We start from the raw sequence: 21,930 nt of genomic DNA, 5'->3' as shown, positions 1-21,930 counted from the left end.
AAAATATAAGAAAGATAAAAAAAAAAAGATATATAAAATATAAGATAAAAGATAAAAAAAGAAGAAAGATAAAAAAAAAAAGATTAAAAATAAGAAAGATTAAAAAAAAAGGATAAAAAAATAAGAAAGACTAAAAAAAAAGATAAAAAAGGATTAAAAAAAGAAACTTTTAAAATGTTTCCCTTTTTGATGAAACTTTTTAAAAGTAAAATAGTAGTAGTCCTTACCGCAAGTAGCAAGACCCCTTTAGTCCTTACCGCAAGTAGCAAGACCCCTTTAGTTCTTTTCCCCCCCCCACCCCCCCCGGAGAGGGGGGGGTGGGGTTCTGCCGTACGCGCCAACGTGGTGGTGTTCCGACCTTGGTGTACTCACGTCTTGGTGGCCGTGTGAGCGGTGACTCGAACCTTAGCCTACAGGGCGTTAACCATCAGCCCTGACCGCTGCACCACCAAGACTCAATCTAGTGCGTGTTTGGAGGATATACTTGACTTTGCCATTCACATGATAGAGAAATAAGATGAATCCATCAAGGTACCTCGGGTGGCTCGGGTGGCTGTGTGAGCTGGGACTCGAACCTGAGTCTATAGGGTGTTAACTAACCGTTAACCATCAGCCCTGACCACTGCACCACCCAGACACTTATCAGAGCATGTTTGGAGGATATACTTGACTTTACCATTCACATGATAGAGAAATAAGATAAATCCATCAAGGTACCTCGGGTGGCTGTATGAGCTGGGACTAGAACCTGAGTCTACAGAGCGTTAACCAACAGCCCAGACCGCTGCACCACCCAGACGCTTACCAGTACATGTTTGGAGGTTATACTTGACTTTACCATTTCACATGATTGAGAAATAAGATGTATCCATTAACGTATCTCGGGTGACCGTGGGAGCGTGGACTCAAACCTGAGGCTACAGACCGTTAACCATCAGCCCTGACCGCTGCACCACCAAGACTCTATCTAGAGCGTGTTTGGAGGATATACTTGACTTTGCCATTCACATGATAGAGAAATAAGATGAATCCATCATGGTACCTCGGGTGGCTGTGGGAGCGGGGACTCGAACCTGAGTCTACAGGGCGTTAACTAACCGTTAACCATCAGCCCTGACCGCTGCACCACCAAGACGCTTACCAGAGCGGGCTTGGAGGTTATACTTGACTTTACCATTCACATGATAGAGAAATAAGATGTATCCATTACGGTACCTCTTGAACCTACATAGTGTCTGAAAGCTCTTCATTCTTATTAGCCGTGCGTGCGTGGACTCGAACCTGAGTCTACAGAGCGTTAACCGAACATGCTTGGAGGTTATACATGACTTTACCATTCACATGATAGAGAAATAAGATGTATACAATACGGTACCTCTTGAACCCTGGTTCTTAGCAGGGCACCTGAACCTACATAGTGTCTGAAAGCTCATCATGCTTATTACCCGTTTGTGCGTGGACTCGAACCTGAGTCTACAGAGCTTTAACCCTGACCGGTTCACCACCAAGACGCAAACCAGAGCATGCTTGGAGGTTATACTTGACTTTACCATTTCACATGATTGAGAAATAAGATGTATCCATTAACGTATCTCTGGTGACCGTGGGAGCGGGGACTCAAACCTGAGTCTACAGACCGTTAACCATCAGCCCTGACCGCTGCACCACCAAGACTCTATCTAGAGCGTGTTTGGAGGATATACTTGACTTTGCCATTCACATGATAGAGAAATAAGATGAATCCATCATGGTACCTCGGGTGGCTGTGGGAGCGGGGACTCGAACCTGAGTCTACAGGGCGTTAATTAACCGTTAACCATCAGCCCTGACCGCTGCACCACCAAGACGCTTACCAGAGCGGGCTTGGAGGTTATACTTGACTTTACCATTCACATGATAGAGAAATAAGATGTATCCATTACGGTACCTCTTGAACCTACATAGTGTCTGAAAGCTCTTCATTCTTATTAGCCGTGCGTGCGTGGACTCGAACCTGAGTCTACAGAGCGTTAACCGAACATGCTTGGAGGTTATACATGACTTTACCATTCACATGATAGAGAAATAAGATGTATACAATACGTTACCTCTTGAACCCTGGTTCTTAGCAGGGCACCTGAACCTACATAGTGTCTGAAAGCTCATCATGCTTATTACCCGTTCGTGCGTGGACTCGAACCTGAGTCTACAGAGCGTTAACCCTGACCGGTTCACCACCAAGACGCAAACCAGAGCATGCTTGGAGGTTATACTTGACTTTACAATTCACACAGTCTAGAAATAAGTGGTATCCATCCAATACGGTACCTCTTGTTTTTTTTTTCATGACGACCAATTAAAAACGACAGTGTTACCCCATTATTATTTTTTCATGACGACCAATAAAAAACGACAGTGTTGCATCTTATGTTTTATTTCATGACGACCAATAACAAACAACAGTGTTACCCCTTATGTTTTTTTCCATGATGACCGATAAAAAACAACAGTGTTACCCCTTATGCTTTTTTCCGTGATGACTGCTAAAAAGGACAGTGGGTGGGATTGGGGCAGAAAAAAAATATTTTTGTTGTTTTGTTATTGCTTTGATCGAATGACCCCTTTCTGACAGATACTACATATAATACCTTTACTGTTTCATGTCATGGATTGGAACACTTGGGAATTTTTATAAAATGACAAGGAAGTAGAGAACGCAAAGCCGTCTTTGTTTGGCTCAAAGCCATCAAGGAAACCAAGGAAAAAAAACAATATCCATTTTCATTTTCAATACGGGGAGGGGGGGGAAGCAAACAAAAGTGCATTAGCCGTAATGTCTCATAATCCAACAGAAAGATCACACAAGAGAGACCAGGGGATAATGACGAGGGAGGGAGACTCTTGGCTACAACAACATACCTCCTTGCGGGAAGAACTGTGAGTAGATGTCTTTGAAGGTGTCTTCGTTGACCACTCCACTCGGGCATTCCTGGAACAGGAGCAGTGTATCACAATGATCAAAACAACATTACATCTTCTTGTGTGGAAATGTTTTTTTTTTGCTGCTGCTGCTGCTTGTGTTCGGTAGACTTGGACACAATACACTCTAAGTACATATCGATTGTGAAAAGATACCTCTTGAACAAAATATCGTAAGACATTTTTCTGTTAATTATAGGATCCATTATTTTGAACAGTTGCTTCAAATAATGTGAGCAATTGCCTCAGAAGTCCCATGCTGTCACAAGAAAGGGATTCTAATACTGTTTATCTGTCAAAACATGTCCAGAAGATAAACTACCATCACATAATTTCCATAAAGATGACTCCTCTTAGACTCTACATCGAACATTTGCAACCTTCATTAATTAGAAATATAAGTGAATGATCTAACCGATATTGAACTAACTTCCCAATTGTTTCATTCTAGCTAACATCAGTGGAACTTGTCTTTAAGCGTTTATATTTTGTATTATGCTGTATTGATATTATTTACACGTCTCATTATAAAAATCCATTCAATTGCAAAGTAATGTTCCAGTAATATCATTAAATAAAAGGACGCTAGATACAAGGCCAACATTAAAAAAAGGCTGTCAACTTCCTCCTACAAGCCTGCATGAAACCTTGAATAAAATACACAATAACATATTTTTGTCTTTTTCTATGTTTTGTTTGTTTTGTTTGCGTGCGTGTTAGACCTTTGCATCCACATTGCCAGAGCCTTCAGGGAAATGGAGAATAGTAATGTCAGCTAATGATGTACTTGTATGTAAAATACGTATTCAACATCTAATATCACCACAAATGAGGTCAAGGCTGACAAGAATAGAACAAAAATGAAGACATTACTGAAAAATATGCATTGTAATCAGCAAAAAGCAACTAATAAATTAGTTGTAGTAGAGCATATTTCATTTATTGAATGTGTTGTACCAAGTTGTAGTACCATGTGGTAAAACTGATGCAGGTAGAAAAGGAGCACACTGCAACTTTTAAGATAAAAATATACCTGCCAACAATATCTGCTACTGCCACTTCATTACAATCTAAATTGAGCTTATCTTTTTTTAAGCCCCCATATGCTGTCAAATTCTCAATGTCTGTGTCCTTAAAGCTGCTTTTCACTGCATCTCTTCTCAGAATGTGGATTTCTCTCTCACTCCTATCAGTATTTCACCTTTCCCTCAAAGACTAAATTAATTTAAAACTGAATCCTGGGTTGATGGTTCCCGGTTGGGTTTAACGCCAAGTAAGTTTGAACAAAAAGTAAAAGCTTGGGGCAATGACGTTAGACGCTGTAGAATCACGTTGTGTCGTTTGAAAGCTATTCTGTGTCGTTCGCCACCACCTTGACTTGCTCCCCGTTATCGGAGGTTGACTATGATTCTCGTCCCGTTCAGACGTACACTGCTTGATAGTTTTACATCAAAGACTCTATTAAACAGTACATATTTTATGATTTAGCGCAAGCAATGACACTTACACTGGAATGAGACGGGCGACATGCAGGGTTCAGAGAAAGGTTTAGTGGTTCCACCCCCCCTGGACACAGAGTGTGAGCGCAGCATGTACAACTGGCACACTGACATCTGTGGGCAGACTTTTGTGTTTATAGGAGAGGGATTGTAGCCGATAAAAACCCCTGAGACGCCTCGAGTAACCTAGGTCCAAACATAAGAGAGACTATCCCTGTAAATACAGAATTAGACGGAATTACTTTCATTGTACAACTTGACCGTGGCTTTAAGCACACAATTACACTCGTCCTCTTAGAAAACACTTTTTATGTAACTTCAGTTTTATCTTTTACATTTTAAACCCAAAAACATTCAGATTAATGGGAATGTTGCAACCAAAGCACAACGTGTAAAACGATTTAGTGAAAGAGTTTACTTCAGGTTGACAATTTGGCAGGGAACATAACAATGATCCAGGCCTGTGTTTCATCATAAGAGCTGTCTTTGTGGCCACAGGACACTGGTCTCAAGAGGTGACAACCTGAACCGGTGTCCATTCTTCTGTACACTGGGGAAGTGCCAGCTCATCCGCACAAAATAAATCACAGGTTCATCACGGGGGATACAAAAAAACCAAAGCCAGCCAGCCTTGAAGTGCCGGCGTGTGAAACAAACCCATCAGCCATAGCTATAAGTAAAGGAATCAGACAGGGTCGTCCGTGAGCGTGAACAGAAAATGGCTGATCTGTTCTGCCGTGCGTGGGACTGGATAATGACAACGCCATAACCGACACCGTCTCGAGTCAGAAAGGAGGGTGCGTTTGCGATCGAGTCTTGAGAAGAGGATTTGGATGGAGATATCGTGGTGGAGCACGGGGGAGTGGGTAAACTCTCCGTAACGGCAGGTTAGGGAGTCAGGACCTCAAGGTCACAGGTGTTAGGTCTGCTGATCTCCACCAAAGCCCTGCCTGCTATGTGTTCCACATGGACAGCGTCTACGGTGTACTGTGGACACCGATGACCTCGTTCTCACAAACCGCAACCGCGTTCCCGGTTCCGGTGTTCACTTTCCTCCGAAACCTCAGACAACCGGAGAGGGCGAGCGGACGCATTTCTTACGATAGACGACAGCGGATTTATCGGTGCGCTGCGGGGGAAAAAAACGTGCTTTTGTTACGCCAGTGAAATCGCTTATTCTTGTACCGGATGATTTCAACAAAACTCTCACAGAGGTTCACCGAACAATAGTTTCTAACGTTATCGCTTCCTGGGCGATGACTCAACCTGCAGGCAAGCACACTTCAAAAGTGAGTAGAGTGTGCGCCGAGAGGACTGCTGAGAAGCAGATCAGGTTTCTCGAAGCACACTGGGGCTAAAATAAGCAACGGCTCGCGCAACCGTTGCGTCCCAGGTGCGGATCCTAATCTCCCACGAGGGAGGGCGAAGACCCAACCGGGGGGACCTTCACGAGACGCCTCATTAGATCCCCCCACCGTCCGGGTCTCTGTCCCCGCACACAAGGACACACGGACACAAAGACACGCGGACATACGGACGGGTATCTCGGCCAGCGACCTGGGCTCCTCTCAGCAGGAAGCGGCAGCCACCAGAGGGTTACCGGAGGTCAAAGGGCGAGCGCTGCCACCGTCTGTCACGCTTCTCGCCCGCGTTTCGGCGTCGGCAGACAATTAGGACTCAGAGTTAATTCTGGGTTATCTCATTAGGCCGCACACACCCGAGGCGAGGAGAACAGGGAGGAGAGCCTATGTGGGCCACGTTGTCACACAACACTCTCCGTGACCCGATTGCTCATCAGTAATCTACGCCATTTTCATAACGGTTTCATGGTATCACACCACTGTTTCACTATTATTACCTCTCTGGGCCTGATGACCAAAGGACCTTACAGGGAATACAGCAAGGAGAAATTAAGAAGCAGGTAGAGATGATCGATGCTCACGGATACGTTCAGGTTGAGGATCGAACCCAGAACTTTTAAACTAGAACGTTTCAAACAGGCTAGGACCTACAGCTGCCCAACATTAATCCCTGACACACCTACCCAGCATCTATCCCTGAGTGTGTGTGAATCCTGAATAGCTTATCAAGCTGAATAATATAAATCGTATATATATCGTTTTTTTAAGATCATATTATATTAATTTCCCCAATAATTCTGACATTTCTGCTGCAGTTTCTATGAGCTGATGAGATATGGCCTACTCTTTAATATTGTTACAGTTAGTTATTCAGGAGATCATTTTTTACCAAGCTACTAATTATTAATATTGAATTAACACAGATATGGACCCTCATTCATTCAGAAGCAGCTAGCAGGGGTTAGGCAAACTTCATATCAAGAACGCCTCTAAATCTGGACATCGGGTATCGAACGTGGTACTCAGTCAGGAGTCCAACGCCCTACAAACCACTTCACTATCCTACACCCAGCGCCAAACCACCAGGTCAACCACACCAACGTCCATACCGACGACACCTATGAACAGAAACAAGTCCATGGAGAACGAAGGACACTGGGCTTACGTTCTTGAAGCCGCGGTACAGGATCTGGAGCTCCTTCCGGGAGAAGCGGGTCTGAGCCTCCAGCTGCTCCAGGCCTTCAGGCCGGTGGCGCACTGCCGACTGCTCCAGCTCATCCTCCACGCTGTCTGCAGGGCGGAGAGAGAGAGAGAGAGAGTCGGTGTGTGTGTGAAGGATAGTACCGGAGAACTTAGTCCAGAGTGTCAGTCGGTATGTGTGTAGTAATGATGGAAGTGATGGGCACTTAGGAGGGTTTGCTGCAAGTGATCAACTGTGAGTCGGTCTTGTGTGTTTCTGAAGCACTGGGTGGAATCAGGAGCCCTTGAGGGACAGGGTCGCAGTCACGTCTCGGGTTTAAGGGTGGCTGACGCTTTGTGAGGAAAGTGTCTCTCTGTGAGTGTGTGGTAAACTTTGTTGGCCGAATGTTCAAATGGATGTAAACGCAAGAAAGAAAAATGAACTCAATGGAAAATCGATGCAGCCCTGCGTCACCTTTCCCCCTCGTGTCTTACGCCTCTGGTGAAATAAGTGCCTCATCAAAACAAAATGGCTTTCTTTGAAAAAAAACTAAAAACACTTTAAAGCCCAACCCAAACATTACCACATCTGATCCAAACGGCCAGTTTCCCCTTCCCAAGACACGGCCACGTTTAAACACACGGGGGCCTCTCGCAGTATGATGCAGAGGCAATTAAGGGGTCTGTGGGGTGGGAGCAGACTCCTCTGCCTTCCACGTCTTGTGATGAGGGGCCGGCGAGACCGAACGTACCCTCTTAGCGGCCCCTGTAATGGGGGCAGGCCCTGTCTCGACGCTGTCACTGGCGGCGGCGTTGACTCGCTCTGGTCGCCGCCTGGCCGCTCCCGCTCCCTCCTGCTCTCTCTCTCTCTCTCTCTCGTCGGCCTGAAGTGCAGCATTGGTCTCTAAAAGCCTCATTAGCTCTGTGTGGCTGGATGCCAGCGGACCGTGGCTACCATTTTGGCTACAGATTAACTGCCGAACGACAGAGCCGGGGGACAGCGTGAGTTTGTGCGCGTGTGTGTGAGTGTGAGTGTGAGTGTGAGTGTGTGTGTGTGTGTGTGTGTGTGTGTGTGTGTGTGTGTGTGAGTGTGAGTGGGATAGTGTGTGTCTGAGCAGCGTGTGAGTGCGAGAGTGTGTGTCTGTGTGTGTCAGCGTGTGTGTGCGTGAGAGATAGTATCTGTGTGAGTGTGTCCGAGCAGTTTGTGTATGGGAGGGTTTGAGTGTGTGTGTGTGTGTGTGTTTGTATGGGTGTCTTTGAGAAGTGTTATGTGTAGCTCTAAATGAGAGTGTGTGTGTGTGTGTTGCTACGTGTGTGTGTGTGTGTGTGTGTCTGTGTGTGAGAGTCCATGCGATTGTGTTTGGCTCCGAGTATGTGTCAGTGTGTCTCCGTCGGCTCTCAGAGTGCGCACATTTCACTTGTTGGCATCGAACACAATCAAACGCTACGGAAATGACACGCAAAACGGAAACGCTTCTGGGATACGAACAACGAATCCTCTAATCACCCTTCAAACCCAACGCATCCCACAATCGAGGCTCACTCAGACACCTCACTTAGTTCCGTACCAGCCAACGCTCCCCCCCCCCCCACCCCCCCCCCCCCAACTCAAGACCCACGCCTTGGTGTTCCCAGCACACGTCCCCATCGGATGCTGAAGACGTCAGATTCTCTGAGATCCCTGAGACGGCGCCAGGGCCAGCACTTACTGCCGACCCCGTATGAGGCATAAACACAGAGAGAGAGAGAGAGAGAGAGAGGGAGGGGGGGTAAACACAAAGAAAGGAACAACGCATTTGTGGTCAGCAGTAAAACCGTCAGAGAGGGGGAGAGGAGGGAGGCAGGGAGGGAGGGAGAGACTGACTGGCGGGCGGCTCTTCGGCAGCGACGCCGGGTAAGAGCCTCGCGAGTCGGGCCCTCGCGACCAGCTTGGGGCCGCCCTGCGACGAGACGCTACCTGGGAAAAAACCTGGTCAACGGGGGGGGGGGGGGGGCGCAGCATGAGGAGGAGAGGAGTAGGGGGGTAGGGGAGGAGGGGATCGGAGCGCTTGGCGCGTGCCGCTGTACGGGTTTGCAGGACGTTTTTCCGGTTCAGGACAACAACACGTGCCACGTGAGAGCGCGGGGGGTCGTATCTGTGATACGGACCAATTTAGGATTCAGCCTTTGCTAGTAAACTGAAACTGGGTTTGAAGTGAAACGCGTGAAGGAGGGCTCAATCCAAACATCCTCCTACGCCTGTAAAGATCCTAAAAGTCAATTGGCGTCAAGGGAGACGTTGGTGTGAAGGTCGACCCGCGCCTCAAGCGAAGAAAGAAAGACCTTAAAGGTGATCCATTTACTCAAATACCTTTTATTACTTTAGGAATCGACCAATGCTGAGAATAGAAAGTGTCTGGTTAAGAACACTGCATAAAGAATACTAACCGAATAGCGAAGTGACAAGGAAGACTAATATCAGCAGCTGATTTACTTTGGAACTAGGCCTCATAACTATTTTTGAGGCCAGACAAGACGTCATTGTAAGACATGGAGAGAGGGAGAGCATTCGTAAGATATCTAAAACGAGCGATCGACCAAAAGAAGGGGACAGGACGGACGTTGCAGGGTTTGGGGTGATCGTCCCCTCAATTACAGCCGTACCGACCAGACACTTCGCTCCTTATGTGGAATGGAGGAGACATGCTGGCGGAGGAAGATTTTGGCGCGTGGGCTGGAAAAAAGGTTTAGGCGCTATCAGACTTTAATCGCAGACTTTAAAGGCTTTCATGTGTGGGAAGCTGTTCTGGTGTCATATTCATGTCATGACCTTTAAAGACCCCTATTCTGTGTGTGGCGTAATGCACTTTATTTTGAGGGAGAACTGATTAGGTTCCTGAATTGTACACCGACTGTGTGTGAGAATAGATTTGGATAGAGATCTATTATCACAATTATCATTACCAAAACAAATCAATGATTATATGCGTATGATTTTAAAATACCACACAGCCTGAAGGCCATTAGATTGGAAGAATGTTCTACTTTAAGTGGTGGTATTATACAAAAACGTCTTTTCTCTATGCCATTTCAAAACTCATGTTTTTAACTATCTTGTTATACTATTCAAATAAATATCTCTATTTAATGCAATCCTCAAGGATGAATGACTATAACCATTAAATTATCGGCCAAACCTTATGTAGGCATAATTCTTACAAACAATGGCAGAAAATGTGAAACCACGACAAAAATAACAAGGTTTCACCATGTAGATTACCGCTCACCAATTACGCCATTTTCTTGCACCGCTAGCGAATCCATAATTCATAACCTATAATTAAGGCTCTTAATTGCCTCTCAAAGTCACAAAGGCAGCGGTGAGGAAAAACAAACAAGACGCCGAGGAGACACAGGAGAGAAGATGGCCGACGCGGGGGGGGGTTCTGAGGGGCTAAATAAAGTAGGGGCGGGAGTGACACCTCCATTAATCAGGGGGGAAAAGAGCAAACGGCCGGGCCTGTCAGGATTAATGTGTGACCTTTGTGTCTTTAGTAACTAAATGGCAACAGTATGCCACGAAGCACAGCGGCCAAGCTCACACCCAGACACTCACCCGCCAAATTGACATTGTTTTTGCCTTGGGAGCGGATAAAAAGTTAACATTTCACAAACTTTTTACATTCATTATTTTGTTGTCCTGAATGAAGTGTTGAAGCACAGAGAGAATGGGGAGGGGTGGGGTGGGGTGGGGGGATGAATCAGTCGGTGTGTAAGCTTACTCAGGTAACTCAAACAAGCAGGCAAAGCCATACCCATGCAATCAATACGCCTTCTTTGAAAGAATCAGACCACCCTTATTGTATTGTTGCTCCTTAATATCCAATATGTAGCTTCTGCTCTTACAGGTTTAGTGTTAGATTCATGAAAAATACATGCAGAGGCCTGACTTCGCAATTTCTTCACCCGTAGACAAACGATCCGAAAAAGCCAAGAGGCGCAAACAATAGCCAACACCACAGAATACAATCTCGGTGAGTGAGCGCAGTCCAACGCATCGAAAGAGAAAATTGTGCATCCCGTTTACCCTTCGCCCTGTGAGGTTAATCCCCAGGCACCGTTTCATCAATCAGTTTAATATTCTCACAGATAAGGCCAAGCGAAAGGTTGCAAGCCTAACATCCATGGATCAATAAGCTCTATGGACTTGAATATAGGGGCCCGGTATATGAAGCCATACTGTATCATAAAGGGATCATCTGTAGGCATCTGTAGGGGCTGGAGAGACTGGACACAGCAGAGTTCATCTGCATACAAGTGACACAGCTTTCGTACAGCAATGTTGAATCAAACCAAGCTGCTCAACCATAATAATACAATTAGAAAAACTTTGGACTTTCTGCTAAAAGTCTTCGTAAACGGTTCTGCTAAGATGAGCACCTCCTTTGGACTTATTCACCAGAACTGATGCAGAACCATATAGTGAGCCATGGCACGATGAGTTTGACAATAGTTTTAGAAAAGCAAATTTTCTAAGACGGTTGCAGCTCATTGACCTCTTCAGCACCACTGGGGAAGACAGAACAGGAGACAGTGCTCTCCCCTCGCTAGTGATAGCATTACCACTACAGGTGATCAGGATGCAACACTATGCCTATGTGTTTTCTTGTGTGCCGTGGTCAGCTATGATCTAGGTCAGCCGCTAAGCTCTGTGGTTCTGGCTTTCCAGAAATCGGCCGACTTGACCCGATTGCGGTTCTTGTGTGGCGGGCGTTATGGGAGAACGACCCGTGTAACTGTGGGTCACCAGGAAACCCCTGAATAATGAAGCGGCCGGCGTGCGCTCGGTGCGTCATCCACCTGACAGAACGAACGCTGCATGTCCTCCATCACTCATTTGGGATTGCAGCCGTGAGTCGGATGTCCGACTCACAACGTAATCCGATCCTTCAGAAGGAAAAGGAAATGGATTGGCAAGTGTCGTGTTGAATATTCAAGGAACACGGGGAGCTTTGGGTTCGTGATATTGGTGGTGTGTTTGAATACTCTGTTAAGTAAAACAGTAGATGCTCATCGTTTTAACAACTGGAATCTCTAAAGACCAAATAAGTGGTTGCGTTTTTCTCTAAATATCTTTTCGAAAACGTGAAATGCAACAAGCATGACTGGAGAACATTTGAATAATTCTTTATTATAATGAGCTGCTTTAACGTATCATTCATATCGAAGGTACATAATGATTATTTACCATCTCCTTCATGGTGCTTGCACCAGCCAGAACCCTGACATGTCCTCTCCCACTGTCCACAGCTAGAAGACTTCTAATCAACTCATCTCATCTCTCTGAAGCTGCCACGGTGACAACGTGTGACTTCCCATCGTGCACGGCGGCCCACACTCGGGTATTGACGTATTAACCCCACTCCGATGTCACGTGGTCGTTGGCTGGCTGCTCAAAAGACTAGCGACCGTGGCCGGTATCTAAGGTCGCCATCACCACGGCTACGTCGTTTCCAAGATCTCGGCTGTCTATTTGAGGACAAAGTATGCGAACGAAAGAATCAGTGTCACGGGACATGTAAGGCTGATATCACCGTGGCATCGCTGGTCGTACGTATGTGTCAGAGTGGTTTGCATTAAGTGTTGAATGCTTGACAACTGAAATCCCCACCGGGAGTATTTATCATGAATATGAGATACATTCAACTCTTTCAACCACAACACTTCTATTCCACTGGGTTCATTTATGTTCTGCGGCGATGCATATCATGTTTTCACAGGTTATACAGCAGGGAAAGCACAGGTGGGAAAGCAAAAGAGTAATATAAATGATAGGAGTTCATCAATATCATCAGTATCATTCAATGAATGGTATTTTCTATCATTTGAAGCTAATCTTTCAGACCATGTCTGAAATATGAAAACAGTAATAATCACAGAGACCGTACTATAAGATGGTTGGGCTGTCCTTGAGTTCTAGTTCTGTATTCATAAGAGCAGGTATCAGTACGATCGTTATATTCAATCTATAATTCCCTACAACAACAACAGCATCAACAATGGAAGTGAACAACATTATGTTTTTCAATTTATTTGTATTGTTGGGTCTTTTCAGAGATGAATGAAATCTCCAAGAGGGGGGCGGCGATAAATAATTTCATTACTGGAACTATTTTAGAAATCAATTGTCATTTTTGTCATATGTCTGTGAATAAACTGTTTTTGGCTTCTCTTCTATCTGTTTTCTAGCATAGAAAATAGACTGAATAGATACATTGCTTGAACTTGACTAGACTATGACTCGCAATCAATACTGCAAGACATGAAAGTCAAAAAAATTAAAAACACAAAGTATGATAAAACTAGATTGAACATAAACTCCTTTTTCAAAGAAGAATGATGTTTTTCTTTCTAAAGACGTTTAGCAATGTCCCCGACTCTGACTGATCGATGTGGCCAACGATTTAGTTTTCAAACATTCCTGACCCGGCGAAAGGTTAGGTCGTTACTGGGAGTCGAAGACTTGATCTGCCCTCGGGAGTGGAAGTCCACAGTAACGCGCATACACAACACAACACACGTAGACGCACGCGCTGAGCTGCTAAAAAACCGACACAGGAAAACCTGAAGCCAATTACCTCGAGTCCAAGAGCACCGTGTACACTACGCTCACGTTCAATTCGATTTCCAAACCCTCAAAGTTCTGCCACAAGAAGTATGCTTCATGCATGATTTAAGCCGGTAAGTAAGAGGAACTGAAAACCCTGCCGTTTTGGACTGAACGGTTGACAGTGTCATACCAACCAGAGGAATTATAAAGTGAAATAAGGCTAATGAATACAGATGAGCCGACCAGTACCGTCTGGCAGGCTGCTGGATTTTAATCCATGTTGGCATGTTTCCCCTTTAAGATTGACCCGAGTCAAATCAACGTCAGCTACTCTCCCTCTCTCTGTGCATGTTCCTCTCTCCCTCTCTCTGTGCATGTTCCTCTCTCTCTCTCTGTGCATGTTCCTCTCTCCCTCTCTCTGTGCATGTTCCTCTCTCCCTCTCTCTGTGCATGTTCCTCTCTCCTCTCTCTGTGCATGTTCCTCCCCTCTTCTCCCTCTCTCTGTGCATGTTCCTCTCTCCTCTCTCTGCTGCTGTCTCTCTCTCTCTCTCTCTCTCTCTCTCTCTCTCATCTCTCTCTCTCTCTCTCTGCTGCTCGTCTCCTCTCTCTCTCTCTCTCCTCTCTCTCCTCTCTCTCTCTCTCTCTCTCTCTCTCTCTCTCTCTCTCTCTCTCTTCTCTCTCTCTCTGTGCATGTTCCTCTCTCTCTCTCTCTCTCTCTCTCTCTCTCTCTCTCTCTCTCTCTCTCTCTCTCTCTCTCTCTCTCTCTCTCTCTCTCTCTCTCTCTCTCTCTCTCTCTCTCTCTCTCTCTCTCTCTCTCTCTCTCTCTCTCTGACGGCCCCATCACGTCGTCGGCCCACCTGCCTCCCAGGGGAGTGTTTAAATGGAGAGTGGATGGCTCACGCGTCGGAGTTTTGATTTAGCACCTTCATAATTACCCACTCAACGGCACATCTGCCAGCGTCTGTCAGCCTCGCGGCCCCCTCCTCCAACACACGGCGTGATGGAGTCAACGTAGCGTCCCCCGTAGCACCCCCAGGGAGACAAGCCGCTATCGTGCCGTCGTCTTCACAGAAAAAACAAGCGGTTTGTAACAAAATAGGAGTAATTGCTTCACAATAAAAGCGCTGATGGCAATTTGAACCGAAAGGCCCGACGTTAAGGGCACCGTAACGTTGGTATCCCTCAGAGGTTTCCAGGATGTCGATGGATATCCCGGCAGAGAGAGGAGTCACTAGCGACGGGGAGAAAGGTCTTCTTGCCGTGGGCTGTGTGAACCCTTGTGTGTCTTTCTATAATGGAATTATTGTTGTCTGCTCCCCGCCGCAAAGTGTACCGGCAAAAAGGTCAACACAAACGATATAGGACGTGGGCGACATGGAAGAGGGGGTCTGTGGACGCGGTGGGAGGACATTCACGGGTTGTAAATGTGGATCTGGAGATATACCCGATGGCTCTTCACCGGGGTTGTGTGTATAGGATAGATATCTGATGGAAAGAGGCCCCAAGATGGGAATCTTGGAAAGCAGAATGTCATTTTTATTATCCTAACACAGGGATGAACTGCAGGGTAAACTGTAGAGAGGTTGAAATGGAGGGCATGGAAACAATAACTGCCGTACCACAAACGCCTCAGAAATCGTAAAAATGTGTTTTGCCTTTCAAATCTCAGACGGTTCTCGATTTAGATAACTGTTAGAATTGGTTACTGTCAGACGGTTAGAATGGGAAACGAGAAAATTATGAAGCAAGGACCGTGTAGAAGAGTCGTGTTCAATAATTTGTTCCTTACTTGGGGAAACTGGCAGAAAAGTGACAGTTGGTCCGCAGTTTTAGCGAGTCCATACTTAACACACTAACATGAGTTAGTGTTTGCTGTTCATCGAAGCATCGGACGAAAAATGTCCTTGCTCTATTTAAAAACCGCAAGTATAAACTGTATCCGGGAAACAACAAACATCAAAGGAAAAAAATAATGGAAGTCGGACGAGTTCAGTGTGTCTTCCTCCGTCACCACGAAGAAGAGTAGAAGAAACACACAACTGACCCAGTGCTCAGACAACCGGGACAAGAAGGCTATTGTGCGCTATTGTGTTGCCAGTGCCCAACGGCTGTTGAGTGATTATTTAGGTCCTATAAACGTCAAAGAGTGTGCCAGGCGACACTAAGAAAAAGCAAACGTGATTTGTGGTTTTGGAATCCAAAACGTCTGCCATTTCATCTGTCTGGAAAAGCTTTTAATGGCGCCCGCGGGCATTGTTGTCATGGAAACCGCTTGGCTACGGGGGTCATATATCTCATTGAATCAAGCCTTCAAACCTCTCAGTGTTGAACTGCCTTTGAACGTGAATCAGGTGACTCAGGTGCTAACAGAACCACAGTGTGCATTTGTGTTTAGGTTGGTCGACGTCATACTATGAATCAATTGATTTTACTAAATACCTGGAATAGACAACAGCTAATGGTCACCTTCTTCCCTGTTTAAACACAGTATCACTCAATTGCGACATTTATACACAGATCTTTTATTGAAATGTGTCTATGATTGAATTTTTTCAACCAAATAAATCAAATAAAGCAAGTCCAATCTTTTTGTGTTGACACTCAAAGCTTGTCAAACACAAGACGTCTCCTGAGCGACTCTGACCCTTGAGTTATAACTCCAAAAAACACAAACACAGCCAGAGGAAGTTATTTTTACACTATAATTTTGACTACTCAGTGACTTTTTGAGCAAGTGCATGTGAAACAGCTTAAACCTCTCAATTATCTGCAATATTTCGTGTAAACATCACTGCATTATGTATTACGACCTTGTAAGCCTGGCATAATTATGAAAAGTATTGTGCGCAATTTATGCAGCCGTATGCTTATTCATTGAGCTTGCTAATTAAAGTCACAAACCCGCCGAATCTGCACTGTTGGTGTTGTTCTATTTGGATACATAAGGTTGGCCGATTAGACTATGGGTTGAATCTGCCCATGCTGTGTTCAGCTTTAAAGAGACACAACCGCCGTTATTATATGCATGGTAAAGTACAGCGAAATATCCCATAATGCAAATTGTTATGCGCATATTCAACTCCTCGTTTGCTATTATGGGATGTCAACGGACAACTGGTGGACACAACGTTGTATTTAGTATTGAAGTGAGACTTATAAATACGAACAAGATCCACGCTAAGCAGAACTTTAATCACGATGGGACATTTCCGACTTACGATGATTAAAGCTTTAATTTGAATCGTCAAGACGAGGTGTTCGGCTCCCCTTGGCCTGGACTGAGTCACACATTTTGGATGCGTTGCAAAGGTGCACTACACGCCCCCCAACCCCCCCCCCCCCCCCCCCCCCACCCACGGTTTACCTCCTGATCCATAAATAAGGGATTAACCCCGCGCCCCCATCAGAGTTGATTAGCTGTGCTATTCTCATCAATATGGATCACTCGTCGTGTGACACGGTTCGCTGCACAGCATGCGCATGCAAAACACAACGCATTTCAATCTTAGAATCCAGTTTTCTGGTTCTCTGATCCTCACTGACGGAGAGAACCATGTGTCCGTCCTCTCTGCCTGCGCTGATCTCTCTCACGAGGCGAAGCCTTCCACAGACCTCCACAGCAACATGAACTAGGTTCTTTAATGCCGTCACTTGAAAGGTCGTGTCCATCACACATCTCCAATTCTGAATCCGCAAAGGTCAACAGAGGCAGACTTATTGGCCTCTATCCGCTAGTAAAACTATGAAGTTATCAGCGTTTCTTCAAAAGGTACTTTCAGGGATTCAGATCAATGTTTTCAAGGATGAAGTTGGGGTTGCAGCATCTTGCTGATGGACGTCCACTAGCTAGGCTGTTGACACTGGGGATGGTAGGAACTACGTGAGTATCCTTCTCAAGCAAATAAGAAAAAAACAGTTTGATAATGCAAACCAATGTTCCGTACTTCCATCACTTGTTTACTTTCTAAGACCTCGGGGCAAAAAAACACTGCAGTGTTGACAGTGAACCGTGCAAGAGGAGGCAATCTTCACTTGATATTTGTCGGATAGAGCTTAAGTGGCCCGCGTCCTAATTTCAATCATCTTAAAAGATAATTAAGAGCCTCATAACAGCTTGCTGATTAAACTAGCGTGAAACTTGCCGCATGTGTCACACTACTCGGGAACACACTGGGAACATCGTGTCACATTTAACCGATACAGAAAAGGCTCAGTTTAGTTTTTACAATCTGGTCATTCACAAGGAAACGTGCCGGAGTTCTGTGAACATTGAGTGGCGTCCTGATTGCAGTTTAATGAAATTGCGTCTGTGGTATTCTGATTACATTGGTATTCTGATTGTTGAGTCTCATCTTTGTGAGGAAACGTCTGATGACAGGCACATCAAAACTGCTTGATATCAACTAAATGCAGACCGAATTAAAGTGAAAAAGGTCATTTGAATAAACCATGGCTTATTTATTAAGCCAGAAGGACCATGGACAGCTCTGGATCTTCATGTGGGTCCGTGGAACCACAAGGCATTGATTCTTAGTGATAAGGTACCCCAAGCAGGCCTCAATAGTCCAACATCTCATCTTTAAAACCAACTTAAGCACAGTCCTATACTAAGTGCCACAAGGGAACAGGCATGGTCAAAAGCCACGTAACAAATAGGGGAAAACAAATAGATGCTAAAAGGATGTAGAAATTGTGAATTTCAGAAACAAAACGGGGGCAATGCAGTGACACAAAGCAAGGATTTTCAAGGTAACAGCACACCATGTTCCACACATCTCTCCAAACAGCACATCATAAAAATGCTGCCTCTCAGAGAGCACGCTTTGCCAACTCCACTAGCATCCCGACTTGGAGCACAAGTAATTACCCAGGAGTCAACGCTCCAGTACGATCCCAGTACAGAGGAGACACTGGCTGCCTCTCAACCAGTCACGTCTCTGTCGCCGGGCCAGAGATCACAGCGGAGACAAAGACTGGAGCAGTGTTACCCATGCTAGGTTAATGCGTGGCCCCGCGTCCGCCAATAGTGATTTATAATGGATACACCTTTTCCATTACCGTCGGTGTAATTACCTCTGTCCGTGAGTGCATGATACCCTATGTGCGTGTTTGTGTGTGTGTGTGTGTGGATGAGTGAGTGGGTATGTGTGTGGATGAGAGAGTGAATGTGTGTTTGTGTCTCTTTGTGTGTGAGAGAGCGAGTTTGTGTGTGTGTATGAGAGTGTTGTTGTGTGTGTGTGTGTGTTTGTGTGTGCATGAGTGTGTGTGTGTGCGTGTGAGTGGGTTGCATGCGTGTGTGTCAGTTTTGTGTGCGCTATTGAGAGAGTGTGTGTGGTGTGTGTGTGTGTGTGTGGAGTGCACGGCAGGCACCTGGTGAAAAAGGAGAAATATTTATCATTCTGTGACACTCGGGTGGGTCTGCACCCTTTGAGGCTGTGCTGAGGCAGAAGGAGGGCGTTAATGACTCACAGGGGTGGCGCTGAACACAGGCGTGAGCAATGGAGCACCGTGCGTGGTGACGGCAACCAGAGGAACGGCCAACCAACGCAACGGAGAGAACCCGATGGTCCGGTGTAGCTTCTGAAAATTCGGAATAGTTCTCCTGGGAAAAGTGTTACAATAGTTTGACGTTTTAGTGAAACGTTTTGATCTATGAAATCATGTGTTCTGCCGTCTGACACATGTCAACTCATTTGAAAGAGGATTAGGATGTCAAACTATCATTTTGTCACACAGCTCTCCATATGATTGTGGTGCCTGATATAGACGTAATTATATTGAACAAAGTATGTACTTTAGTTTAGCACAGCAAAAGTGGGTGAAGTGAGTGAACCACAGTCCCCACTCGGGCCTGCCTTGCACAGTCCCAGAGGAAGTGTGTGTGTGTGTGTGTGTGTGTGTGTGTGTGTGTGTGTGTGTGTGTGTGTGTGTGTGTGTGTGTGTGTGTGTTTTAGCAACGCACTTGAATGCCACTGTTTCACTCAGCGAAACCCTGTGGCTACTGATAAAGTCTCTATAGGGTTCAACAGGCAAAGCTCCACACGTGAATGGCAAGCTGGGTTACTGCTTCCACTGGGAAAGACGGACCACATGCACACTGTAAAGGTGCAATTCCAAGTCTAATTCGAAAAAGAGGGGCAAATTGTTGGGTCATAGTTAGTCTGGTGTACATTTAACGTTATGAACTTAATAAAGGTGGCCCAAACATTCGTTGCGTTGGAAAGAAGTCTTCATCTGTATTCCCTGACTGGCACTTTGGCTAGCACTAGAGTTTAACACATTAACAAACTTGATGCTGAGTTCATGACGCTGTAGTGATGATCAATAGTCAATTACTGTCAAATCATGAATTAGTTTAACAATTGATCATAACAAAATGTATCGCAAAATGAATCCGCCTTTTGATAACGGCTTCATCGCGGTTTTAATCGCTTCACAAACTCATTATATCAGTCATCTATCACATTATGATCCAAACCATTTGCTGCTTACTGCTTCAGTACAAAGACTGCTTTCTGTCAAAGACAAAGGCCGCCCCTCTCCCAACGACACTCGTCAGCCATAGACGCGCGCAACCACGGCGCACAGCGTGCGTAACCCACGGCGACGGGAACGCTTGACTCCGTCCCCGGCCGCCTTGATGTCCCAGTCGTGGTGCCGTGGCAACGATCAATATAATGACAGCAGCTGGCGTTCTCAAGTCAGGTTCAGCGGAGCGGAGTGTGAGTGTGAGTGTGTGTGTGTGTGTGTGTGTGTGGTGTGTGTTTGTGTGTGTGTGCTTCGTGTGTGTGTGTGTGTGTGTGTGTGTGTGTGTGTGTGTGTGTGTGCTTCATTTGTGTGTGTATGTGTGTGTGTTTACTTCATGTGTGTGTGTGTGTGTGTAGGGTGTGGGTGTGTGTGTTTACTTCGTGTGTGTGCGTGTGTTTACTTCATGTGTGTGTGTGTGTGTGTGTGTGTGTGTGTGTGTTTCGTGTGTGTGTGCTTCGTGTGTGTGTGTGTGTGTGTGCTTCATTTGTGTGTGTTTGTGTGTGTATGTGTGTGTGTTTACTTCATGTGTGTGTGTGTGTGTGTAGGTGTGGGTGTGTGTGTTTACTTCGTGTGTGTGCGTGTGTTTACTTCTTTCATGTGTGTTGTGTGTGTGTGTGTGTTGTGTGTGTGCGTGCGTGCGTGTGTGTGGAGTGCACAGGCAGGCACCTGGTGAAAAAACAGAAATAGTGTGTGTGTGTGTGTGCGTGCGTGCGTGTGCTTGTACTCCATGTGTGTGTGGCTCATTTCGGAGCGGATATTAAAGAAGCAGAAACAGTGTGATCCAGAGCCAGAGACGTTCACAACCCCCCGCCGGCGCCGTCTAAATAATTCTCCTTTTGGGTCAGGTCAGCGTTTCCATTTCAACCGCTTCTACTCACACGGTAATACATCACTTCACACCCCCTCCCCGCCTCTTCTGGAGGAGGACTATCAAGGCGTTTAGGGACGGCGTGTGTACGGCTCAATTAGGTGACGAAGCGCGTTTAGCCAACATCATCTGTGTGTCGGAGCAGACGGCGTTTGGAGCCGAACTGCTTACTTTGCTGCTTTAGCTAATGGGAGTGTGTGTAGCAGTCTGTGGTCGTGTGTAGAAGTGTGTGGTAGTGTGTAGTATTGTGTAGTGGTGTGTATCTGCCCCCCTCACTGAGCTGCGGGGGACAGATGTGGTCAATTTACCCTTCTCTCACACATACACACAAACACCGAGATATAGAACAAACACACACATATCGAACACACACACTAAACACACACACAGACATATCGAGCAAATACACACATATCGAACACACACACACACATATCGAACATTCACACACACACATATCGAACAGACACACACACATACACATTTCGAACACACACAGTCACAAACACACACAGTCACAAACACACACACACACACACACACACACACACACACCACACACACACACACACACACACACACACACACACACACACACACACACACACACACACACACACAGAAAGGGGTGCGCTTTGAGGGACTGGAAACTTGATGTAACCCAGATGATTGGAAGTGACCGCAGGACAAAAACAAACACTCAGAATCAAGACAAGGGGAGCAAAACACAAACAAGACCAGTTCTGCTGCTCAAATTCCATCTCTGCTTCTCGTCTCAACTTAAGAGCTAGTGATGGTGCTCCCGAGTTCACATTGCCTCGCTTCAGCACGCACCACAAAACACACATCCACGCCCCACGATGCCCTCAACGTAGCTCGCTCTCTCTCTCTCTCAATCCATTTAGTGTGTCAACATCTCATCAACCCTTGCTCTCTCTGGCTCACCAT

At 45.8% G+C, this 21,930-nt stretch overlaps 1 protein-coding gene across 4 annotated transcripts in view; it reads right to left on the bottom strand.

Moving 5' to 3' along the window:
- The window catches only part of LOC132445751 (Kv channel-interacting protein 4-like), a 99,318-nt gene that overhangs the window by 8,654 nt on the left and 68,734 nt on the right, over positions 1–21,930 (bottom strand). For all 4 annotated transcript variants that reach the window (XM_060035873.1, XM_060035874.1, XM_060035875.1 and 1 more), the window contains 2 exons: positions 6,984–7,108; positions 2,899–2,968 (listed from right to left, as the gene is read on the bottom strand). In XM_060035873.1, coding sequence (XP_059891856.1) covers positions 2,899–2,968; positions 6,984–7,108 — 195 coding nt within the window. The remainder of the gene's footprint in view (positions 1–2,898; positions 2,969–6,983; positions 7,109–21,930) is intronic.

Source organism: Gadus macrocephalus, chromosome 17, assembly GCF_031168955.1.
Source record: "Gadus macrocephalus chromosome 17, ASM3116895v1".
NCBI classification, from domain to species: Eukaryota; Metazoa; Chordata; class Actinopteri; order Gadiformes; family Gadidae; genus Gadus; species Gadus macrocephalus.
Note: the sequence above shows the minus strand (reverse complement) of the source record. Positions and strands in the feature narration are given on the sequence as shown.